We start from the raw sequence: 22,625 nt of genomic DNA, 5'->3' as shown, positions 1-22,625 counted from the left end.
TCTTGTCAATGATTGAACATGACTTCAGATGCACTCTGGGATTTTCAGTGGCAGCTGGTGTTCACGCCCTTGTGTTCCAGCCCTATGTCATTAACACCATGTTGACAAAGCTTCAGGGCTGTACCTGAGGATTAAGCTGCAATGGAAAATTTGTCTTTCCCCACACAATGCAAACACTCATGGCTTATCTAGTTACCCGGCCCTCTGAAACGTGGCAAAGCTCACAACATTTTCAGTCTTGAGTGAGAAGAGACATGTTGCCTTCAAGATAATGTTCTTAGAAACCACGACCTAACATATTGTGTTTGCATTTTATTCTGATCAGGTTACAGTAACATTTCCAAAAGGGAAAATTTGGAAATATTTGCAGTAACAAGAGAAACCTGTAAGTCTTCATTATGAAGATGACTGATATATTATAACTGTGCAACTAAACCTTTAAAATCTGTTTAATGGCTGATTCTTGCTCTCGTCCTCCAATCATTGCAATACCGCAAACAAGAGAAAGTAGTATGCATCCACAAGCAGACTCATATAAAACGAAGTGACATATGTAACATATATAATGATAAAAAGATGCTTGTTGTATTAGGCTATACAACTGAACAAGAGATAAGGGATAATTATTCACAGTATATACTGTATAAAACAGTGATTATGTGGGACAACACTCTTTAATGGAACCATTAAATATGAATTACTGCATATGCTTCCACAAGGACTGTTCTCGCTTCTGATCTCAGACAGCCTTGATCAAGTTTTTATGTACAAAGTAGTAAATTGCTCACAGTAATATGTTACTTTTTTATATTAAATGTAAAAATGTCTCTGCAAAATTACATCTTTTTTGAAATGCATATTTGGAAATCTCAAATGTGCTCTTTTATACTAACACACACACCAAAAAAACATATATATCATAAAGTGTAGGGTGCCTAAGACTTCTCCACAGTACTGTACATTAGGGCTGCCCAAGTATATTCTTGGAGATCTACCATCCTGTTTACCTGATTCTCCCTAGCAACCTCTCTATCTGTTGAATGTGCTGTGCTTTGTTAGGGTTGGAGTGGACACCTACACGATAGTAGGGGAGACCGGAGATCACACTTTTGTCACACTTTTTATTCACTTGTGACTTGTTCAATTACAGCACGTTATATACAAGTCATTTCAACACTAATGCAATCCTTTAAGTCTTAGGTAATAGTATGTATACCTTGTATCCTTTTGCATTAATCAAAGAAAAATGTGTAAACTCACAAAGACAACCTGTCACTTTGTGACAACCAACCTCAAAACTCTAGATTTTGACACCAAAATCTTTGTACAGTACCTTCAGGGGAGTGGGATATAAGCAGTGTGACAACTAACCCGTGTGACAATCAAACTCCCCTAGATCTCTATGAACAGGTCTGGGAAGCCCTGGCCTAAATGTCATCCGTACTGTATCTGGCAAATAGTGCCTTTTTTGAAAAACATTATTGTATATTTTCAGGAAAATAAATGCAGATTTAGTGAGTACACAGTAGTGTCATTTCAAAATTCAAAATACATAATCTGTTAACATAATTTGCACAGTTTTATGGAAATTATTTCAAAATAGTACATTTAGTATGTGACATTTGTGTGCTGTGAGTTAATTAATTTAGAGATAAACAATTGCATCAATATGATTATTTCATATTTTCATATATTATGGAAATCTGCATTATGTATTGCAGTAATCTGTTTTTGTTGAGGAAATTAAAGCAATAACATCAACAACAATAATCACATCCAGAAAACATTCTGGTATCCTTTAAATATTTGTAGGCTACAACCTTTATGTCAGTCAAAGGGGGTGTTACTGCAACAAATTCTGAGTCAGAGACGATTTAACAAATGCTGTTTACACAATCCTGGTGATTATTTCGAGATGGCTATCAGCGCCGGTCAGCCCGAAACAGCACTGTTATATTGGAGAAGGAAGCAGGCGAAAACCCAGCACCGCTTAACTGACATTCACGTAGTAGAACTAAAATCGAAAGAAACTTGGTAAGATAGAAAAAAGGAAAGCGTAAAACGCGGAAGATACCTCGTGCGCAGTAAAACCGCCACTATGCAGCAGTCATTTGAATCTACTAAGGGAGTTCCCAGGGCGCAGCTAGAAGGCAAGTCTGTCCTAGGGGCTACCGCAGGCGCTTTCCACGGCAGCAAGGAGCATGAACGTAGAGGGAGGATTCCCAGGGATACGGCAATTCAAATTGGATCGGAAACTGGAAGGGAAGCAGAATTTGATGGCTATAAAGTTCGCGGAGTAAGTGTAGTAGAGCTCAAGTCGTTTTTTGAACCCAACAAAAGTGAGAGCTGCAATAGACGTTCCCATCAAATCTCACACTGTAAGCAGATGCCTAAAGAAAGACGCAGGTCAAAGGAGGTCGGGCAGTTAGGTCCTGCAAAAGACAGGAGAGCGAACCGAAAACCAACCGAAGTTTTAAATGGGATCGCACTGATGACAGATCAAGTAATCTCCGCTGGGTCTGAATCTAAACCGAAGGAGGAACTGGGTGACACGAGATTGCGCTGTGTCCCGCAGGTAACAATAACCCCCGAAGTAGGTGGGTGTCCCAGGGAGATGCAAGAGGAGGACTGGAACGACGTGACTGGTCGTCGTCGCCGAAAGTTGTCAAACTCTTCGCTTTCTTCAACAGGTTCCTCCACAGTGTTGGAGGAATCCGAAGATGACATTCTTAGTGACAACGAGAACAAGAGTAAAGGGATCATTACTTTAGAACACGCGGAGGACACAAACACAGTAAGTTCTGTATGTTACAACTGTCAGAACTGTCATTATTCTGTAAGCCACCTGATGTGTTACTAGAATATGTGACGTCTCCCAGAGTTTATTGAATGGGTGGTCGGAATTTAGGGTTTCATGCTATATCCAGTTCAAATAGAGCGGTCGCTAAATAAAAATAAGGCCACGTTGACATGCTTAAATAATTAAACAGCAGGCTGCATATTCCCCGCAAGAAGAACCACTATCTAGGCGCTATTGTCTTCCACTTTTATTGGTTTTATTTGAAAGTCTGATGGTTTAATAACAAGTCAAGTGGAATTGCTCTTATTTCTTTTTTCTTTTTTTGTCTTTTTGAATTAGCCTATGTATACAGTACAGAAGCTTATATTAAAGATTAACATTAATAGATACAATATTTGATTAACTTAACTCAAACACATACACACAAGCAAAAATGGGATTCCTAAACTATTTACTGTACACACATGGTTGAACACTTAAAGGCACACTAGGTAAGATTTTTGTGTTAAAACATTGTTACAGGACCATTGAAAATCCCTTCCTATCGTTGAAAAAGGCTCACTGACATGTTGACTCACCCTCTGCCTGTGTTTATAGTCCTTAAATTCAGGTTTCAAAATATACAGTTGACAGGCTGTCACTCTGTATGAACACATTGTACAGCTGTAAATAATTAAAGCTCATTGGTTGAAAATTGGTTCTAATTGCCACAGCCAATGGCGTGGGGGCTTATTGTCATTGTTTACTTGTAGCTGCCCAAATTGCACTCCAGACAAGCAATCACTGAAACTCTGTATGCTATTACTTATTATCCAAGTGAAGACTACATATGTAGTTATAAAACAATACCAGTTTGCTATCAGTAGCCGAATTGCTATTGTAAATTCAGTAAGCTAACTAATAGCTAATTTGCTTGTTGCTACTGATAACGAACTGGTATCGTTTTATAACTAGATATGTATTTTTTACTTGGATAATAAGCACCAGTGTACAGTTTCAGTGATTGCTTTCGTAAACTGTTCATCAGCTGAATATGACACATTATAACTTGTTGGGAATGGTAGGAAACCTCGTACAAGAAGCTTACCATGTTTTACATTAGTTTGGTTCTGAAATTACCTAGCAATGCATTTACACATTATAAGAAGTAGTTCAAGACGCGTAGGTATTGTCCCGGCAAATATAGTTCTCTCAAAAATGGCTGAATGGATTACAAATCAAACTTCAAAGTTAGTCAGAAAACAGTCGTAGCTTCATAACCAGGTGGGATATTTGGTTCCATAAATATGAGGTAGTGTAGAGACATAGATGGAGCTCGGAGGAGGAGAAGGGCGAAACAGGATCAGGGCGAAGGACCGTGGAGTGGGCAGGGAAACAGGCAGGTAACAGGAACAGGAGCGGGCAGGTAACAGGAACGGGAACTGGGGAACAGACGCGAGAAAGCTGGACATGAGCAGGAGGGCAAGGCACAAGATAATCTGGCCAAGACCAAAGAAAACAGACAGGCTTAAATACAAGACTAACGAGGAAAGGTGGGTGCAATGAAACATGAGGAAACACATATCAGATGTGTTGGGCGTGGTAAGGAATAGGGTAAACTCAAACATGGAACAGAACTCTGAAAACACATAGAAACAAACAACAAGACATGGGACACGGGACGTGACGGGAAAATATGAAACAAAACGTGGAATATTACATAAAACCTGGAATACCTGTAAATCAGTTCTGTGACTTAGCGTAGGCATAAATTTGACTTACTTACTCAGTGATGTGTCACTTTAGATCTTGCGCAGCCAAAGAATGTTGGGTCATTTAAGGAGATTGGACAGTCTGCAGTATCGAAGATGCAATGGTGGGGAAATCGAATCCCCAGCTGCACAGGGGAATTCATATATGGGCTGAGAGTTTGGCTCCCCCACGAACTGCTCTACACTGTCATGATCAGCTTGATTATCAGGCTCCAGACTGTTTTTGAAAGATTCAATGACCCTTAATGTTTTTCTGGCAGATTCTGAAGTGCCTGTGGTTTCATAGAAGAAAAGACAACAGGCACAGGCTTACTAAACAGTAACCTTCTGGTGTTTTGTATATGTTTTGGGATGCTTTCAATTAGCATTAAAGGCCTATGGCTGGAATAATGGTTATGAATAATATGACAGAGCTGCCACTCATCTGTCCTCTTCAGCAAAAGCACCCACTGTACTGATTTAATGCATCAGGCTGATCATGCTGCGATAGGAGTTGTCACATGCAGATGTTATCTGCTACTGAGAGCTGTCAACAAATCAATGTGCGCTATACTGTAAGTCACACACCCCTCCTTTCTAACCATGTATTTTATTTTACCAATGTTTACCCTGCAATGGACTGGCGACCTGTCCAGGGTGTATTATATAACTATTTTACGACTCTATGTCCCATTTTGCTGGTTCCAGTATTTCCAAAATACAAAGATTCTGTCTTTTTCTGTCCATCAGACTAGTGAGTTCGCCTCATATCCTTTGACATTAGTCACATGTGGCTTCCAGATCCCTGATACCTCCATGGTGAATGTAGGGGTCAAGGAGTCAGCAGCAGCATATGTCCAAAATTTCACCAACATAACATCAACAATGTTGAATGGCTTTGGCTCTTCTTTGTGGCTGATGGACCCTTGTGATTGTGAAAAGAAAAATATGTCTGTAACACTGTTTTGTAGTAACAGATTATGTGTAATCTGGATTACAAAAACAATTTTAAAAAATGAAGTAATAATCCCCGGATACTACATAAAATATGCACACACACATACTTACACACACCACATGAACACAGACACACAAGCAAACCAAATGTACACACACTAAGACCAAACGTGCCATCACGCAGATAGGCGCACGCACATTGTGCATGCACACACACACACGCAGACACATGCACACACACACACACACACATACACACACACACACAAACACATCAGGAAGTGAGTGTATGTATTGTTGCTACACAAGAAAAAAGAAACCACAGACTTGTTAGAAACATAACATAATATCACGAGAAACCAACACATTTATTTTAGAACAGTGTTTCTCAACTCCAGTCCTTTTTGTTGTAACTAGGACCTCACACCTGATTTAACTAATCAAGGGCATTTTTGGTGGTATGAATGGTTCAGTCATTAAATCACGTGTGTGAGTACCTGGTTACAACAAAAACCTTCTGGCAAGTGGGTCCTGAGGACTGGAGTTGAGAAACACTGTTTTAGAATATACTTAGCCATCAAAATATCAAAAAAGAATCTGATTTTATTACAATTTTGAGTAATCCAACAGATTATGTTACTAATCACATTTTAGTCAGTAAATTATAATTCCTAGTAATCCACCCAATGCTGGTCTGGAATATGGCATGAAAATGATGCAGGGCTTACAGATATCATACTATCATAGTATAATACAAAGCTTTTGAGAAGAGTGAATGCAGTTTACACTGTGATTAATGAAAAGCCTGATTTGCATGGGCTTTATCTGTGATGGTGCGCTGTTCAGTGGCCACAGTGTTTTCATTATGCCTGGAAGGATTGGCATAAAAGTCTTTCTGACCTTGTTTTGTGATGTTGGCTGGTAGTATCTCAAGAGAGATAGAGAGGGAATGGTAAAAATGTGAGTGGATATAACAAACCAAGGCTTGGTAACTTGTGCTATCATAGAGAAGAAGGAAATTTATATCATGTACATTGGCCTGGATTTTCAATAAATTAGCAATGAAGCATAACCTGTCATGCTAGACACCATAAAATATACAGGCTAGAAGGTTACTCAGGAATTTAAGGACAAACGACTTTGTGTTACGATTCCCTGCTGGAAAAATACAGCTTTTGAAACAGCTGTTAGCTGGATGACCAGTTCAGACCAGCTGTGCAAAAATGTGGGCACTCCTGGTCAAAAAGCCTTATACAATTAAAATCTAAGTGAGCAGTAGCGAACCTGACGTCTAAATGGTATAATGTTAAACATGATACATTTCTTCAAAGGCCTTGTGCAAAAGTTTGAGAACCCTGTTAGCTAGTGCTTTGGAACTCCTCCTCAGGCAATTATAACAGCTTGTAAACACTTTTCAATAATATTCAAGTCTGGGGACTGTGGTGGGCATTCCAAAACCTTCATCCATCTTTCCTGGAGGTACGTCATGGTTGATTTTGAGGTATGCATTGGATCATTGTCTTGCTGCAATACCCAACCTCTCTTCAACTTCAATATCTGGACTGACCTTTGAGCATTAGCCTCTAGAATTTCTTGATATTTGATGGAATCCATTTTTCCTTCTACTTGCACAATATTTCCTGTGCCCCCAGCTGCCACACAACCCCAAAGCATAATGGATCCACCTCCATACTTCACAGTTGGCAAAGTGTTCAAAAGGCTTCAGGCTTCTCAATGTTTTCTTTTGCATACTTCAGGCTTAATTTTGTGTTAAGATCGTTCTTTTTGGCAACACCGCCATGTAGGTCTTTGTTGTGCTGTTGTCCTGTGAACAGCTAGACCTGCGTTTGCTACTCTTTTTTGCTGCTCTTCTGCAGTGATATGTTGGTTCTTCTGGGAATTTCTCACCAGGTCTCGGGCCATTCTATCTGAAATCTTTCTTGGTCTTCCAGACATTGACTTCAACCATTTATGTTCCATTTATGTTCCATTTTCTAATAATGTTTCTGACAGTGGAAATGGGTAGTTTGAAATACTGAGAGATTTTTTGTAGCGTTCTCCTTCTTGGTGGAAATGAACCATCTTCATTCTGAAATCCTTGGTCAACTGTTTAAAGGAAACCATGGTTGTTAACACCAGACAGAACAGCCACTATAGTTGGATAGAAGGCATGGAGTTACTTCAGTTACTTCAGAAGGGTTCCCAAACTTTTCCGCAGGGCCCTTTTCCTTTTTTACAATTTATAAACAGTAAACAATGAAAATAAAAAGTAATCTTGCTTTAAAATTTGCAGAAATTTTACTTTTAACTGAGGCAGGCTTGCTTTTGATCACATACAGATTCATTGTAACACATTTGCACCCCACTGTACGCATGTAACATGGTTTGACCCGCTCAAGCTATGTTATGAAACAATTGGTCATTTCCATATGGTTATAGCTGGATTTTGTTAGAAAGTGTGAGATTTTTTTTTTAACCTTGATGTAGTTTTTATCTTCTTTATTTAGAGTATGTGTTATGCAATGAGACATTTTAAACCACTGTTCGTGGCAATACGTATTTGCCTTGATATGCAAAGACAACTGTTCTCAATTTGAATTTGTGAACACCAGAGGCAGAGGGTGTGCATGCATAATGAAAGAGAAGGAGAGAAAGAGGAAAGGGAAGTGAAACCATGTCCACACTTGCAGCATGACAGTGCTGTGTTAAATCAGCATAGCTGGAGAGGAGAAGTGGAACATCAGAGGATTTCCATGATGGTACTGCTGACATTCTGGCCTTATTTAAACAACTTCCTCTTTGTCAGCTGAGATGGAATCCCTGCTCTGATTATGAGTTTTTTAGTTCTTTACATACTCAACAAGCAAAACACCTCTGATGTAGATACTGTCATCACTGGCACATGGGCTCCCAGAGACTAAAGATTGAATAGGGTAGTTCACTTCCTGTTTTTTATATACTGTATACAGTATATAAATAAATACATTTTACAGCAGTTACATATGACTGTTTCTTTGTCAGAGCTGTATGTGCTATAAGTTAGAGGTGGGAAAATATTGGAGGTTATGAGTATGTGTCTGATTGATGTACTGTAATGCTTCATTGCTCTCAGAATTATGAATGAGGCTTTACTGATGGCAATATACGTACTGTAGTGTACCACTGTAACCAGGATTAAGAACTAACTTGACTGATGCATTACATTATAATACATTACATTACAATCACTTAGCATGTGTTCTTTTTGCATCAATCTGTATACTTATACATCAATCTGGAAATTAAGAGTCTAAATTTGTGAAAAATGTTGCACTTTTCTAAACAATCCAATGCAGGCTTGTATCAGCTTTTAAGATCAGCCATCAAAGCAATTAAATAAAAGTTGTGACATGTCCTGGTTTCTTTAACCCCTTTGCGCAAGCCCACTATTGGCCATGGTTTCAGCATCCTTTTGACTGCTCAACTCAGACATCTGCAACCAAACTCTGAGAGGAAGCAACAAGCTGTGTATTCTGTCGTAATTAGTACACGATACAAGTAAATTCAATAAAGAGTTTCTAATTGGCACCATTGTTGTGTAGTTCACCCAGTTAACAAGCATCCTCTGCCCAGTCCAACTTTAGCTAATTCTGCCAACTCAATTGCATGACTAAAGCAAATTTTAGCCATGCTGACGTCGATTTGGCGAGTGAGCATTAACTCTAGGATACATACAAACATGGCAAATGACTGCTTGTAACATTTGAATTATTTACATATTTTTTATATTTGCATTGGCTGTAATGCACAACTGTTAGCCTTTGCTAATAATGCTAAGCATGTTTGTAGCATACCCTGACAGTAATAGTGAGAATACTTGCTCATACTGGCATGCTTTGTTAGAATTTATACCACTCACGATGAAATTGAGTGTTGAAATGCCCTTGCAACAAAAGATTACATATTTCTGAGTACAGAAATCCTACCCATGTGAATGACAAGATGTATTTAGGTATGTGTACCATGGTTTGACATATTCATTTAAGTGCTTTTTTAAAATGTGTTATCAATGTTTCAACATAGGGGGCACATTTAGGTGTTTTATTAAAAGGCATTTTGTTCATGCCACAAATATTAAATCTAAGGTCTGTATTATAATTTTCCACCACTTATGCAAACACAATCTCACAAACGCAAAACTCCTCTCTATTCGGGTGCCTGTTTCCTAAGTTTTCCATGAATGCCAATTTATGTGCTAATATTGAGACGGGTGCGTGGGGGTTGGACCCAAAATGCACGACTCAGAAACAATGGGTAGATAAAGTCCCGTCAGGGCTTTATTCGGGCCGAATCCCAGGAGAGTGGTCAAAACAAGCAAAGTCCATACACGTATATCCAGCCAAACAAACAGTAAACAAACAAAAAGCACGGTGCCGAGGGAAGAGACAAACTCATAGTCGGTAGACGTGCAGGGAGGTCCGGTAGCAGGAGAGCTATCAGCGGGGCAGAAGTACAGGCGGACGGCAGGCAGGGTCGTAGTCGAAGGCGAAGCAGAAGTCGAAACCATAAAACAAACAGCGAGGCAAAGGTACAAAATCGGTAGGCGAGGACGTGGTCAAAAACAAACGATGGTCTACAAAACAGAAATCAATAATCGGTGGTCGGTAAACAGGCTTGGATCGTAACGTGTAATCAATGACAGTAAATGCTCAAGAGTTGCTTTGACGTACAAGAGGCAGACAATTTCGCGAAGAACAGTAGTGCGACTAGGCTATAAATGCAGGTGTAGACAGGTGTAGACAATTAGTTAGAGAGCAGCAAGGAAATGAAAAACAGGTGCGATGGATGACAAGTTTAACAAGGTAATTAGTAATCGTTAGTAATAAACCTATCCTGCCCTAGCATTAGTAAATGAGTAAATGACATGCACGAGAAACGTAAGGTAACATGAACACATGATTAGTTTGTTAGTTCTACCCAATCCTGATCTAGCGTTAGTAATTTTAGTAAATAGACAAATAGAAACAATTAGGGTGTGAATGACAGAAAGAGAGAGAGAGAAAGGCGGAACGCAAGGTTTGCGGAAAGACATGTAAAAGTGTATGTTTAAACAACGACCAGTCAGCGTAACAATAAACATAAATCAAAACATCACACTAAACGAACTAAGACAATAACCACTCAACATAACAAGGTAAAATAACCGTAACGAAACATAACTAGACATGACGAAAAAATAAATCGTAACGAGAAACAAACTAAACAACATGACGAACATAATACATGATAAGACAATACGTGACTAAGACAAAATGAATAAACATAAAACATGGCAAGACAGACCTGAAACGTGACAAATATAGGATACGGCTCATTAGATAATTAGCTCTTCTTCAAAGGCCCGGCTACAAGCTGCTTTTCTTTCCACTCCACAATCCATCAGTGCAGTTGGCGCAGGCAGAGAAGTGCTGCTTATAGTCAACCTGGAAGATCCTTTCCCATTGGCCTGGTAGTACCATGAATCATGTACACATGTGGCTATCCAGTGTCTGAGCTGGATTAGCCACTTTGCAGGCACTGTGAACAGACTCTGCTATATCAGAACACTGTCCATTAGCTAAATTTGTCTGTTCTGCACTGTGAATGAATTCGTAGGAGGAGGCATAGGAGGAGGAGGGGGTTGCACTGATAACTACACTTGTTTGAATGCAGAACACCTGCTGCTGACATGGCTTGTGTTTTCTGTGCCCCGCTGACCCCTCCCCCCACTTCCTTACACCCACAGACTCCCACTCACCTAGTTCTCTTTCATGGGTCTCTGTGGAAAACCTCAGGCCTGAAAAGCAAAAACAACTTCCAAACAGTGAGACAAAAATCTCTAAAATGATAAAGTGATGTAAAAATGATGTAGATAAAGGAAACTGCAGTGCTTCACTTCTTTTTCAGATCTCCTTTAACTCCCTCTGACATTGTTGACATAATTAGGGATGTGAATTGTGAAATGCATCCGCAGTGTTTGTTTGCCGTATTGGGTTGTGTATTTACTGTTAAAGAAATATCTCTTACTGCGATGGACTGGCGACCTGTCCAGGGTGTATTCCTGCCTTTCACCCAATGTATGCTGGAATAGGCTCCAGCCCCCCAACCCTGTTCAGGATAAACAGGTTAGGATAATGAATGAATTAAATATCTCTTAGTTGTATATTAAAGTGTAGCTAAGAGTGTGAGAATTACTTCTGCTATTGCACATGAGCATTTCCTTGTGAAAAATATATTCAAAATTAAATAAAAATTAAATCAGTAGTATTAATTCAGGTAACAAGCTTACAATCTCATTAGTTTTATGTTTTATTTGCAGGCCATCATCGGCTACATCAAAGGTGTCGAAGAGTACTTTACATATAGGGCAAGACATTCACTTCATCATTCATTAATGCTCCATTGAATTACACATCTGTATCCAAATGGACCAATGGCGTTATTCATCAGCATATGAAACAAATCAAAATTTTGTTGAAGCATTATTTTAAAAAGTTTTTATGTGGCTACAAAAAATATCTTAACATATTAAATACAAATCCATTAGATTATATTATGATTTGCACTTTATTGTACATTGCTCTGGATGAGAGTGTCTACTTAATGACTATCATTTAAAGTATTAAATGTATTAAAATATTAAGGTGACACTTTTATCCAGAAGCGGAAAACGGTGTACAATATCACCAAGAATGCACAGAAGGCCCATTTATAAATAAGAGTAATGCTAAACTAACAAACAGCAATTTGTATTTTAACAAAAGAAGGTACTCCTAGATGCATAATCCCAAAAGGAAATCAAAGGAAATAAAGAAACCAGATCTATAAGAGGTCAAGGGAGCTGTGGTACAATCTCAGGAGGTATTTTCAGTCTGCATTGAAAGATGGGCAGGGTTTCTTCTGTCCAGACTGTAGTGGGAAACTCGTTCCAACACTGGGGGTCCAGAACAGAAAAGATGTGATTTGGAAATGCTGGGTGAGGGGGTGTGGTTGATGTGTAGGATCTCATGATGTTTTGAAGATATATCGGAATTGAATTTGATGCAAACTGATATAGCCAGGTGCGGGAGATGAGAAGAGGGTAACATGGCTCAACCCGGGGAGGTTGGAGATCAGATGAACAGAAGAATTGTCATAAATGCTACTGCTGGTAAACTGCAGAGGTCTGCACTATCTGGTTTGATAAAGTGTATTTTTTAACAGAAATACAAAAGCAATTTTGTGACAAAACACAGGCAAACACCTTCAGTGCCATTTCTACTGGTGCAAAAACTCTTAAGAAATGTTAGTGTAGTTCACATTTAATGCGTAGAGCGGCCCCATCAAGTTCACAAAGGATTTGTTAATCCCCAATTATTAGGAAGGAGAACTTGTATGTTGGTCACCAGAGCCACATCATTGTATGTCCTCCATGACTGCAAGGATCCCAGTCTTCATTCCCTTGATGACATCGTCATCAGGATCAATGGGCTTTGTGCTTTAGAAAGTGCTTGAAGCTACATATACTCTCCCCAAGATCACACATGCAGAAATGAATTGCATTTGGATTGTCTTGCAGATTATTGTTCAGTATACCTTGCATACCTTAATACATTTAGAGGGTGCCACATGTACCATGCAGTGGCGGTGATATAGGCGATTCAGCAGGTGCAGCTGCACCGGGGGCCGTGGTTAAGGAGGGCCCATGCCTCTCCGTGTCTTATATCAGTACGTACGTTTTCTTTTACAGGTCTTTATATTTTAACCATGAGACGCAGACTACGTTTGCTTCAACAGTGGTGTGTATTTATATATCCTTAAATAAGCAAATTGATCTACAGCATTATATCCAGGTAAATCCTGACCTTTTGGTTAACCTAGTTCGTCAAAACATCTCATTCGGTTGTTGCAGCAATGTTTATGTTAGTTAAGTAACTTAATTCTTACATTGCTCAATCTTGCAATGATTAACATTAGTCAAGTCTCTCACATTTCACATTTAAGGCTATTTTTTGGAGAATCCTATTTTGTGATTGACCCTCTTTGGAAGAGGTTAATCTTGGCCTCATTAGTCCATAAAACTTTATCCAAGAACTTTTGTGGCACATCTCTGAGCTTCTTTACAAATTGTAATCTCGCCTTCTGATTCTTACGACTGATGAATGGTTTGCATCTTGCGGTATAGCCTCTATATTGCTGCTCTCTAAGTCTTTTTGAGACTTTTTTCTTCACAGCTCTCACAATGCTTCTATCATGAATTGCTGTTGTTTTCCTTGGTCGACCTTTTCGATGTCTGTTTCTCAATACGCCAACTGTTTATTTTTTTTCAGGACATTCCAAACTGTTGTACAAGCTATCCCCAATGCTTGTGCAATGGCTCTGATCGATTTCTCCTCTTTTCTACGCTTCAAAATGGCTTGCTTGCTTAACCAATCAATCTAACAGGACACATCTGGGCAATAAAAAACACCTGTCAGTCATGTTCCAATACTTTTGCTGACTGAAAAAGTGGGTGGTCTGATACAAAAGGTGTTATGTTATAAGTTGCTTCCTATTAAAAATAATAGGAAACAAAAGCTGAAATTCGGATCTGTCATCTCTGTATATCTTTTTGACCTCAAACTCAATTGTCTTCAGTATATAGCAAAAACAAAGGAATTGACCTTGCTGTTCCAACTTTTGGAGGTGACTGCAAGCAAATAAAGCACATGTGAATGTTCATTTTCTTTACATCTTGTATCAACAAATCTGTTTTAATAGAAACATTTGCGTTTCTGATCATTCCTGTGTCTGGACAAAAATATATGCAGATCAAGTTGAGATCAAGTTTGTGCAAAAATATAAAGTAGTTCTGGGTTGGTCCTTGACTTAGAAATTGAGATATACAGTGCTCAACTAGAAAAACATGAGGTGTTGTAATTCTTTTGTATTTTAGTTTAACTTTAGTGTACACTCTATGTACATGCTCTGACAATTTGTTCTGTCTGAAATTTGCGACATGCCTCTTCTTTAACCCACTGGGGTCAGCGATGTTGACACTGACAAGATCAGATCAACTTTCCTTTGGATTTGGATGATTCACTTTGTGAGATTTTGCCATACAGATGCAACAAACATATTGACAGAAGCCTTAGAATCTTGACTTCGCAGTGCACCTATTGACACATAATATCCATCCATCCATCCATCCATCCATTATCTTAACCCGCTTATCCTATACAGGGTTGCAGGGGGGCGATGCCATGTGCGAGAACGCCAACTGTAAAGCACGATACAATGACATACTGAAACATAGGCTATTTACTTCTTTTGAGGTAAACATTTTTCATCACGGAACATGTTTCATTACGGAAATGGCACGGATGACTGGACTAGCCAGGATTCTAAAACTGGGTGTCCTCGCACAATTGATATTAGCATGCTGTATCTACGTAAGCAGAAATAACTTAGCTAAACGGTCCAACTCCAAGAGCAAGTGTATTTCTTACGATCATATTGGTAAATATGTGTGCTGTATTGCAACTTCTCTCTGTGTTCGTCTGAATATCCAGTAATGCGCCTTTGTGAGTTACCACTCTGTTCTGAATTTTTGAACGATTATAACCATTACATCTCAAAATAATACAACTGCATTTTTGCAAGACGTGCATGATCTGCTTGATGGACATTAAGAAAATAACTTCTGTGGAAGTGAAAAGAGTGTGATACCCCCTTGTGCTTGCAGCTAAACAAAACAGGAACTGTTTTGAAAAATGGCAGGCAAAAGTGTCTCTGAATGGCATCTTCATTGTATGTAGTTTGTGTGGTGATTTCAATAAATTACTGAATAAAAAAATAATAATTTGTATTTGTATCTGTCTTCTAAATGGCTCACTGAGTATTGCTTTGTGAAAAGGCTTTGTCTTAGAGGTAGGGAGGGGTCAGGCCAGGTGTGAAAAGCCTACTTACCTGGCAGGACCGCATATCACATAAATATTCATTGAAGAAAGGCCATTAGCCCTCCCATTATCAACTTGTGCTGAAAAATAGTAGTGACAACACTAGGTACAAAGTGTAAAGGGTTAAATCAGCTTGGGTTCCTACATTGAATTCAATGGGCAGGAAGCTCTTTTGCACTCAGCATTCATAATTCTGAATGCTTCACTGCTCAGGTTGGCCAAGGGCGTTCTTTTCTGTCTAGTTATATGTTTATGCTTCAAAGGGCTAGCTCAGAGTAGGAACTGGGGGGAGGGGGTTGTTTTAGGTGTGAATGTGTGTATGCCTGTGTGTATGTGTGCATGTGTCAACAGGGGTGGCCTGGGAAACTCCATGCTGCCATTTGACATGCTCATAGGATTGTGTACCTTAAAAACTTGTTTATGCACCTACAGGCACGATTTTGGATTTTCAGTGTGTTACTGCTGGGTTTATAACTTGACTCAATTATTGCCTGATCTAGTCTCTTTACATAGTGGCTCACAAACCTTTCCATAATATCCAGCGATGTCCCTCTTGAAAAGATCTCAAAATACTTACTTTTTATTTCTTCTTAATAAAAGATGTGTTGTATTGTAGAAAAGATTGCCAGCACACGCTCATTGACAACTTGACAGCTCACTTGCATACAGTAGTCAAGTTAATATTTTTACTGTAGCTACAATCTGAACTGTTGATTTGTTTCTAAGAGACGGAAATTTATTAACGTTAACTTAGTCTTCCTAGCCTACATCACTGTCAGTCAGTTATAATGATCAGATTCTTCATGATTTTTTTATGTGATTAATTTATTATTTCCATCAAAGCGACGCCAACATCCATGGCTAGCTCCACTCCTGACGACGATTTAACATTACCTCAGAACACGGTCGTGTCCATTAAACACACCCCGTTTGAGAGGAGGACATTGGCTGAAAAATTATGTGTGAAAGAACTAGGACCTGATCGACCTGACATCAAAATACAGCAGCAAGTGATCGAAAAAAGCAAGCAGTACACTACAACATTTTCAAGAAAATGGTACACCAAGAAAGCGTGGCTACCAAAGTAAGGCCCTGTTTTGTTTTCCGTGCTTAGCAGTGAAATTCCTCACTTCAACACAAGAGTGATTGAAAAGTTTGCATCTCAGAAGGAGAGACGTGCAAAGGTTATGTACAAATAGCCTACTCAGTCAACATTGCAATCAAGATTGCGGACTCTTCAAGGGGCAATATGTTGTTATTTTTGTTTTAGTTGAAGCACATCTGATATGTAGCCTATGGTTTTTAATTTTATGGGTTCAACAAACAAACAAGTTGTAGTAGGTCTGAGTTTGATGTGTATTTCTATTGCTATTTTGATAAGTATGCCTGTGTTATGTTTTAAACCATCAATAGGCCCTTTTCCCATGGCAGGGTCTATAATGTATATGACAATGAAAAAAGTATCTTGAGCCTCAGGCAATAAATAAATATGTACAATAGCCTTTATAATGGCAATGACAATGAACAAAAGAAACTTGAGCCTGAGGTAATAAATAAATATATATAATTTATTATAGTGCTCTGCATTCAAATATGTCAACAGCACACATATGGTAGTAGGTAGGGTAGTAGTAATTGTTTTTGGTGTAGAAGTGTAGGGGGGGGGGGGGGGGGGGGGGCAGTAGGTTGAGATAGACCCACCTAGGAGAAATAGCTCCTAGGAGAAATAGCATCGGCCGCCACTGGAAGCCCACACACTGGTATACTCCATGCACATCTTTATTACAGACCTTTTCCATCCCAGTTGATCTTCATTAGGTCAAAACAGATCATGTGCTACCACACCCATACATATCCAAGGTGGAGAGATGAATGTTCAACACTGGTATACAGGAAAAACTGGAAAATGTGTACATATTTGAAACATATGGATATATGCATATATGCATACATACACATGATATATAGTATACATGGTTAACATCATGTGCATCATGTGCAATTCCTTTGTGGGAGAAGGCATTAGTCCATACAATAAATAAATGGATACATCAGGATTTCAGCAATGTTGTTGCTGAACCAAGTTGGTCATTCTTTATAGAATAGGTTTTATATCTCAATCAATATTAAGACCGAAAGCAATAAACTATAAATAGTGTAAATCCAACACAGTCTTGAACATATGCTTCCGACAAAGAGGGTACCCTGAAAAGTGGATTGCGCATGCCTCTGAAAAATGTATACATATCACTCAAGAGGAAAGCTTGCAGCCCAGGCACAAAATCCCCTTAGATAATAGGGTACATTACTCCTCCAATACTCTCCCCTTGGAAAAGATTTTTAGAATATTATTAAGCATCATTGGCACATTCTTAACACGGATCGTTTTTATGGTTTTGACGTAGTAAGTTTTGATGTTGGCATCTGAGTCTTGCGGCTTGGCCTCCTACATTTTATCCCTGTTCTTTTTTTAAACGTTCTGCTGTCTTGGACATTAGACGAGGGTGTTGACTGTTAAAACTGCTGCATTCTGAAATTCAACATATTTTATTTAATCCTCACTTCGCCGACACAGGCCTAAGCAACAGAGAAAGATATCTATCTCTGCATTGACTTGTGCAATTTAATAGGCTGTTCTCAGCATTTCCTCTTGATGTTTTTTATATCTCTTGGTGTTGTTGTTTTTATCAGTGTGCTTGTGGGACTGTTAAAGGTCAATGTGCTCAGCGTGAATATCTTACTTCCTCTTGTGTTGTCTGTTGCGCTGATCTTGCTATTGTGTATTTCTTCCTAGACAATACATATATGCATATATACATATACATGAAATACACAACTAATTGCAACATTAGTATTTGTGTTTTCAAATACATGGGAAGGGATTTTTGTGTTCTGATGTTTGTCTCATTAAAACAGAAGGTGTCCATACGTAGCTAATAACTTGTTGACATTTTCAGAAGGGATGCACGCGATTCATCATCTTGATCAGAAAAAACTCAACCTTGTGTGTCAGTAGTCAGTAGTTTATGACCCCCCCCCCCCCCCCCCCCCCTTATACCTCCCTTCCCCCACCCCTCCTCTACGCTGCCCCAGCCACATCCGTAACAGCCGGAGAGCTACCAGTTTTCTTTCAACATTTTGAAACCCTGAATGAAGCACTTGATTTCCTTGGCACTTTGCCGGTCTCTGAATGAAGCTCTGAATGTCAACCCAGAATGCTTAAACTTCTAGTACTGAGTAGACCCTCTTGTATCTTGTAATTCAGTGAAACACTGCTACAGACTGTGTTAAAAAAACATATAGTCATGCTGTGGAGTGATCCCGGCCATTAACTATTAATACATTAATATATTTAGTAAAAGTGGGCTACATGTGAAAGCCTCAAAAACTATTTTTTATGACTCAGACCTACATATCTATTTCTGTATATTTTTTCAAATGTAGCACTTTTATTTGATGTATTTAAAATAATATTTATTCATTTCTGTATTTATTTCTCTAACAACATATTCATTCATAGTGGGAGGGTGAAGTACAGCTGTTTGGACCACTCACAGCTAATACATCTGAATGTTACGATGTAAAAATAGAAACAACAACCTCTGCTGCATAAAGTGGACTAGGGCTGGGTAATGTTGCCTAAAAATGATATAGTTTTGTAAATGTGGTTTTTAATACTGTTCTTTCTGTGTAGTATAAAGAATTGAGTTGAAGTTTGTAACACTTGGAGTTTCAATGATAAATACAGAAGGGATTCAGTGTTGTTTTCTTTAGTTTGCGGTCTCATTTGCTTTGTTTTTGGTGTCATTTGAACAAAAATGCAATGTTTACAAAACACATCTGTGTACCATTCCCACCAAATCTATTTATAATTGCACCATGACATTACACGCAGATAAGGAAAACTGACATCAGCAACAAATCACTGGAAAACAGTTTGCTATTATCATCAGCAATAACTCCTTTCATCCTGTCTAGACTGTAAATAGATTTTCTGTCTCAACAATATTAGAGAGAAGATAGGGTAATGGTTTGCTGTACTTATAAAACAGTAGTTAGCTTGCTAGCTAGCTAAGCTATTCAAGGAACAGTGCAAAATACAAAGATGATAAACTAAATAATGTTAAATACACTTACCGAGCACTTTATTATTTTTTTTTTACATTACTTTTTATATTTTTACTTTACTTTATTACACCTACTTATTCATGTGATTATCTAATCAGCCAATTGTGTGGCAGCAGTGCAATGCATACAATCATGTAGATAAGGGTCATACACCTTAATGAGAGAAGTCAGCAGAGAATGACCAGACTGATCAAAGCAGGATAAAAGCATTACTGTCACAGGAAGGTGACAGTAATGCAAATAACCACACATTACAACAGTGGTATGCAGAAGAGCATCTCTGAACACCTAATGCATTATAACTGGTTAGACTACAGCAGTAGTCATGTTTAAAGGGGGGTAGTTGGTAAATTGTTGCCATATGGCAACAATGCGCATTCGTGGAAAGTACCATAAAATCTCAATTTTCTCTAAAACATCCTTTTATTGAAAACAAGACTAAACAAATCCAACTTATACTTTGTGAAATGTATAATGCAATATGTAAACAGTTAAATTAATATAATTTCAATTGTTATTTTGAATGTATGGTAATAATAACATCGTAGACACCTGTACTAAGACTCGGGGACATCATTTTCTTGATCAAAAACAAATTTATTTCCCATTTAATTTCATGTAATCATTCTTATTCAGTATTATTCATTTCATTTAGTTATTGTTTTCATTCATTAATTTTATTTCATATAGTTATTATTTTCATTCATTTCATGTATGCATTTCAATTAATTTCACTTAGTTATTCTTTTCATTCCATTTCATGTACTCATTTCAATTAATTTCATTTCATTTAGTTATTCTTTACATTTATTCATTTTATTTCATTTAGTTATTATTTTCATTCATTTCATGTATGCATTTCAATTCATTTCACTTTGTTATTATTTTCATTCCATTTCATGTACTCATTTCAATTAATTTCATTTCATTTATTTATTATTTTCTTTCATTTCATTGGGTCATTCTTCATTTCACCCCTTGTGAAAGGCCAAGAAGCAGTTCCTCTCTCCGGTGAAGCAGAGGAAAACTGCACACTTCGAGCACCTACTTCTTACAATGCCCTTGCATCCTGGCATTTTACATCTGCCCTTCTCGGAGGCATGCAAGGGCCAGTGGTCAGTGTTGTCCCTGCGGACAGGATCTGGTGGGACAAAGCTGAGGGGCCCTCTTTTATTTTTCCCCACCACAACAGCTTGGGAAGGTCTCCCCTTTCTCTTGTTGGTCACCTTGTTCTCCATGCACAAGCAGGAGGCCACTTGGATCTTGAAGTCCAACAGTGGGAGGTGGCCGTTCTCTGGCATCTGGGACTGGCAGTCTCTTCGGTAGAGAAGCCATGCCTCTACCAGGGTCAGGTCCAGCATATGGAAGACGATGCGATGGTACCATTTCTTGGACCTGATCTTGGTGCGGTAGAGGGCTATCAAAGAATCAAGAAGATCCACTCCCCCCATGCTCTTGTTGTACACCTCCCTGTCCACTAGCTCATCCTCACTCTCCTCTGGTGGAAGAGCTAACTCTGCCCTGTTCTCTTTCCCTCTCCCATAGAAGTAGCTGGCTTCCATGTTCTATGGATGAAATCCAGATAATATGTTAGAGTTATAAAATGTCTGAAATTACAAAATATAAATAAAAATAATGTTTTTCCATTTAAAATATAAGCAAAAGTTGTAAACATAGTCTCAGCATAGCCTAGAGCTATGTAAGTCAATTGCAGTCCAATAGGTTGAATGCACACATATCACTTCCATATTCGCATATAGTTGCCATATGGCAACAAATTCATTTTTAGCATTTTACAAAAAACTTATAACATCTAAATTTGTTTTAATGATGAAAATTGAAAGTTAACTTACCTCAGATAGTATTTAGATTTTTTTCTTGGTGGAATTTTGCTAAAATATTTAAGAATTTGTCAATTTTGAGAGCCCTCAGACCATGTACGTCACAGCATCATGAGTCATGGAAAAGAGGGCTGGCAAACAGGATTTCCTGGTTCCTGATGTCATCAATTATCTGTCATTCAAAATAAAAGCCCCCCATTTCACAACTAAACAGAAACACATGGATTTTATATTACAGCCTTTTAGTAAAATTGAGATAAAGTAAATGTTGCCATATGGCAACATTATTATACATATAGCATGAAACTGAAAATAAGTTAAACATAAATAATGAGCATGGCAAATGTTGCAGGTTGAGTACACTAATTCCAGATACCTGGCTAAGTGGCCAATAAAAAATATATAATTGATCCCCTGTGTACTCCACCTGTATGGTAGGCTGTAAAAGGCTACGTATTCCTAGATAGACCCATATGTTTTTTTTTCTACATATGCCCAGATAGGCCCTGCATTATCCTAATACCATCTGCATGGGCTAAGACTAACTAATCAGCAGTTTATCCTACTGGCACCAGCTAAAACTAGCTAATCACTAGTTAATACATGTAACACTGGTTAAGGACAGCTAAATGCATCTGTACTTACTAAAACAAGCTAATCACCAGTGAATCCCATCTGTATTGGCTAAGACCATCTATACTGGTTAAGACCAGCATGCATCACCAGCTAATTCCATTCATGCCTGCTAAGGCCAGTCAATCACAAGCTAATACAACTAGCACCGGCTAAGACCAGCTAATCATCAGGTAACATCTACTGCACTTGATTGATTGATTGATTCATTCATTATCCTAACCCGCTTATCCTGAACATGGTCGCAGGGGGGCTGGAGCCTATCCCAGCATACATTGGGCGAAAGGCAGGAATACACCCTGGACAGGTCGCCAGTCCATCGCAGGGCACACACAGCATTCACTCACACACTCATACCTACGGGCAATTTAGACTCTCCAATCAGCCTAACCTGCATGTCTTTGGACTGTGGGAGGAAACCGGAGTACCCGGAGGAAAACCACGCAGACACGGGGAGAACATGCAAACTCCACACAGAGAGGCCCCAGCCGACAGGGATTCGAACCCAGGACCTCCTTGCTGTGAGGTGGCAGTGCTACCCACTGCACCATCCATGCTGCATCACTGCACTTGATATTAAATATATAAGTCAAGTGAAGAG

At 38.7% G+C, this 22,625-nt stretch overlaps 1 protein-coding gene across 1 annotated transcript in view; it reads left to right on the top strand.

Annotated features, from left to right (window-relative positions):
* Window positions 1-1,951: 1,951 nt before the first annotated feature.
* Window positions 1,952-22,625, top strand: part of itpka (inositol-trisphosphate 3-kinase A) — a 31,982-nt gene continuing 11,308 nt past the window's right edge. The window contains exon 1 of the mRNA XM_061230020.1: window positions 1,952-2,794. Within this exon, the coding sequence (XP_061086004.1) occupies window positions 2,099-2,794 (696 nt within the window). The 5' untranslated portion in view covers window positions 1,952-2,098. The remainder of the gene's footprint in view (window positions 2,795-22,625) is intronic.

The sequence above is a fragment of the Conger conger genome, chromosome 1 (assembly GCF_963514075.1).
Source record: "Conger conger chromosome 1, fConCon1.1, whole genome shotgun sequence".
NCBI classification, from domain to species: domain Eukaryota; kingdom Metazoa; phylum Chordata; class Actinopteri; order Anguilliformes; family Congridae; genus Conger; species Conger conger.
Note: the sequence above shows the minus strand (reverse complement) of the source record. Positions and strands in the feature narration are given on the sequence as shown.